The 3499-nt window shown below is 45.4% G+C and overlaps 1 protein-coding gene across 2 annotated transcripts; it reads left to right on the top strand.

The window, feature by feature from the left end:
• Positions 1-2263: 2263 nt before the first annotated feature.
• LOC124675002 lies at positions 2264-3090 on the top strand. 2 transcript variants are annotated; one of them, XR_006993145.1, is made up of 2 exons: positions 2264-2662; positions 2726-3090. XR_006993145.1 is itself a non-coding variant. In XM_047211063.1 (2 exons), the coding sequence occupies exons 1-2, from the start codon at positions 2322-2324 to the stop codon at positions 2906-2908; spliced, it is 465 nt and encodes a 154-aa protein (XP_047067019.1). In that variant the 5' UTR covers positions 2271-2321; the 3' UTR covers positions 2909-3090. The 2 variants fall into 2 exon arrangements, 1 of the variants encoding a protein (XP_047067019.1); XM_047211063.1 differs by having other exon boundaries at positions 2271-2603.
• The last annotated feature ends 409 nt before the right edge of the window (positions 3091-3499 follow it).

Below are 3499 nucleotides of genomic sequence, written 5' to 3'. Positions count from 1 at the left end.
AATACAGATGACTTGATATAGGTCTAGTCTTCTTTTTCCGCTGTCGCGTTTTATCTCAAACAAAGGAGAAATTTTGTATATTGCGAGAACCATGTATTGTATATATTGCGAGACTTTATGTAAAGTTATCAGTATGACCCTCTTTGTTGTGGCTTTAATTTTTCGCGAGGCTTGTTATAAAACCAAGGCGTTGTTTCTTGCGAGTGTCGAGTATATTGGAAAAATTTCGGGTACAAGCCCCCGGGCCTTGCTTGCGAAAGAATCATATTCCATCAATATTTTTTATTTCAATCATACTATATTGCAGCTTCGCAAGCCCGCCTCATTAAAAACCTTTCAGCCCCACTCGGTGCCCTGAAAGGAAAAGAGTGCGTCTGGAAACTTGCGAGCTATTTGGATACAATGTATGTTTACAAAGATTTTCTTTGTCTTCTAGGCGTAGAACCGCCGTAGCTGCACCACGTTCCACGGGTTCCCTTCTTCCTTGCGCCATTTTTTGTCCTTCAATCTGTAGGCTCCTCCTGGGATAACTTCTGTAACGATCACTACAAGGAAAAGGCCTATTGCCGACGCACCTATTTGGGCTACTGCCGGCGCACCAGAGCCCGCCGGTGCGAACGGGCCGGTGATAACTGGCTACTGCCGGCGCACCACCCTGTGCGCCGGCGGCAGGTCAGCTACTGCTGGCGCACTAGCCTTGCTTCGCCGGCAAATGTATAGTTCCACTGGCGCACGTGCCAATGCGCCGGCAGTAGGGCTGCTAGCACTGGCGCGTGCCATGTGCGCCGGCAGTAGGCATGGAGGTGCGCCGGTAGTACTACTCGAAAATACAATGTTTATAGCTTTTTCCAGCGTATTACAATGTATATTTGCATATTTATATAGCACTATATATCAGTTCATATTTATACAACATTACATGCAATATGAGAAGCACATAGAGAGCCAAGTTTCATTTCGGTATCAATACACAAATACGCAAGTCTCGTTTCGGAATGATGATTCATACAACAGATGTGCATATGCAACACCGAACGACGAAGTTTCACAAAGTTAGAAGTCTCGGTACATAGTCGTCACAAGTGTCGTCATACACCTCACAATGTAGCTCCTAACCTAAAATACAATCACATAGAACATGACCAACATGGTCACGATGACCATCATCACGAAGGCCATGGTCTTCATCCGGTTCCTCCTCATGTCCCTCGTCTCTCCCGCTAGATAACGGGCGTATCTTCCTTCCGCCTCCACCCTAGTGGGGTATCCCTTGTAGCTGTTGCCGCTGAAACGGTGCACCTGTCTCCGACAGTCCTCCCAGTCGTCGTAGACTCTAGGAACCCTCCCCTTGTACACGACATATGTCGTCAGCATCTCCATGCACAAGACAAGTAAAAGGTTAGTACCAATGCAATGAACAAGTGCCAACTCAAATAAGAGACAAGTACTATGAACTAAATACCATGTGCCTCATACTTTGTTGGTCGAAATAAATATTTACATACAGGGATGGGGTCAGCGAGGCTAGGTAGGATGCACAATAGATTGATATTTGTGGCCATCACACCAAGTCTCACTGGCCCCACCCCGGAGTGTACAAGTGAACTAACATTCTAATCATCGGCCAATGCAATTAAGAAGTGCGAACTCAAATAAAAAATAAGTAGTACGAATTAAATAGCGTGCCTCATACTTTGTCGGTCGAAACAAATATTAACATCCAGGGATGGAGTCAGTGAGGCTAGGTAGGATGCACAATAGATTGATACTTGTGGCCATCGCACCAAGACTCACTGGCTCCACCCCCGAGTGTACGAGTGACCGAACATTCTAATCATCGGCAAAATCCAAATACGAGGCAAGTAGGGGTCGAGTAAATGCAAATAATTATTAAGGTATCTACGCCATAATCTTGAAATATATAGCAAAGTAAATGAAACTATAGACACAGGTTCACATGCACATCCATACAAACTAAATAAAGGCAACAAGTCGACAAGATATTGGAGTTGGTCGTAAGTTGTACAACGCGTTTGGTGAAGGAGATTGGGATCATCCTAACCATTCACTCCAATTTTAGTGTCTCCGCTAATCATCTAACCGTCTAATCTTGTTTGACCGTAAGCGCCCCTCCATCATGTACTAGCGCTAATCAGGGTATATAATCAATATGTTCCAAAAAAAAGGGTATATAATCAATATAAAATAATTAGGAAAGATATCTTTCCTTGCACTGCCCCGAAAACTAGGAAGCAGTCCTTCCACGGTTCCACCCCTTTCCTCCCGTCCCGCTACCGCCGCCCCCGCGCCGCATCCTCACCATGGCGATGGAGGAGGGCGCCATGCCTCGAAGAACCGTCGACCTGGCGTGGCGTGGCGGACGCAGTTCCTCCGTCCCGGCGTCGCTGGACTGTCCGATGCTCGCGGAGGCGCCTTCAACCTCCGCCCCGTCGATGCGTTCTTCGCTCGGGGATCTAGCGTGCCCACCCCCCACCTCCACGCGACGCGGCCGCCGTACACCTGCACCCCCAGCCCCCGGCGACGGCGAGTTTCTCTCCTCCTTCCTTCCCGATGGGACGACGGTGGTTGCAATCCTATCCCCTGTGTGCATCTGCTAGCTATCTAAATTTCTGCTAATTGACTGAACCATGGATCCTATCAGGTTAACAACTATAGCTCCCAGGTTTTTGTGGGTTCTTCCATGTACTAACGCTACGTTTTGCAGGCTGCGATGTGTAATGCATACAGGAGAATAATAGAATTCTGCCCCCCACAAGTATGGAATCCAGAGATCCTTCTGAAGTTGCTGTACTTGTCCAAGCCTTATGGCAAACTGACTGAATGCATTTGGCTGGCTGTTGAAAAAGACGGTCAGAGTTCTACATCTGTGGATGACAGAGGTGATTGAGGCAGCTTTCAGGAGAAATCTGAAATATTTGACCCGCCAAAAACTGGCCAGAAAATAATAGCTCAGAACCAAGAAAGTATTTGTTACAAATGTCGAAAGTTTTCAGAATCACACTTGTATTCATCTAAGACTAAATTATCTTCTGCTGGCATAAGAAATAAACTAGCAAAAGATTATGCTTATGATCTTCAACTGTCACTAAGCTCATGCATTAAGTTCTTGTCACCTGGCAATCATAATGCTTATCAGTTGGAACCTAAGATTTCTATGCAAGTGCTTATCCATTGGCAATCATGCATTAAGTTCTCTGTCTTTCACTCTGTGTAAATCCAAAGACAAATCTATTCATTAGAATTTCTAAGCAAGTTCTCTGCTGGATCCCTTGGATCTGCAAGCAGGTAGGCAGAAATCATGAAGCTGCATGAAATTGATTTTATCTTATCATCGTTTCTTAACTTGACATTTTAACCATTATTTAATGATGCAGGCAACCGAGAAATGTTTGTTTTCCTTTAACGTATACTATATTTCGAAGCTCTTTCAGTCTGTAATGCTTCTCCGATGTAAGGTTTCCTCCTTTTGCATTTTGGA

This window comes from Lolium rigidum, chromosome 7 (assembly GCF_022539505.1).
Source record: "Lolium rigidum isolate FL_2022 chromosome 7, APGP_CSIRO_Lrig_0.1, whole genome shotgun sequence".
NCBI classification, from domain to species: domain Eukaryota; kingdom Viridiplantae; phylum Streptophyta; class Magnoliopsida; order Poales; family Poaceae; genus Lolium; species Lolium rigidum.
This window is presented reverse-complemented; position numbering and strand designations above follow the sequence as displayed.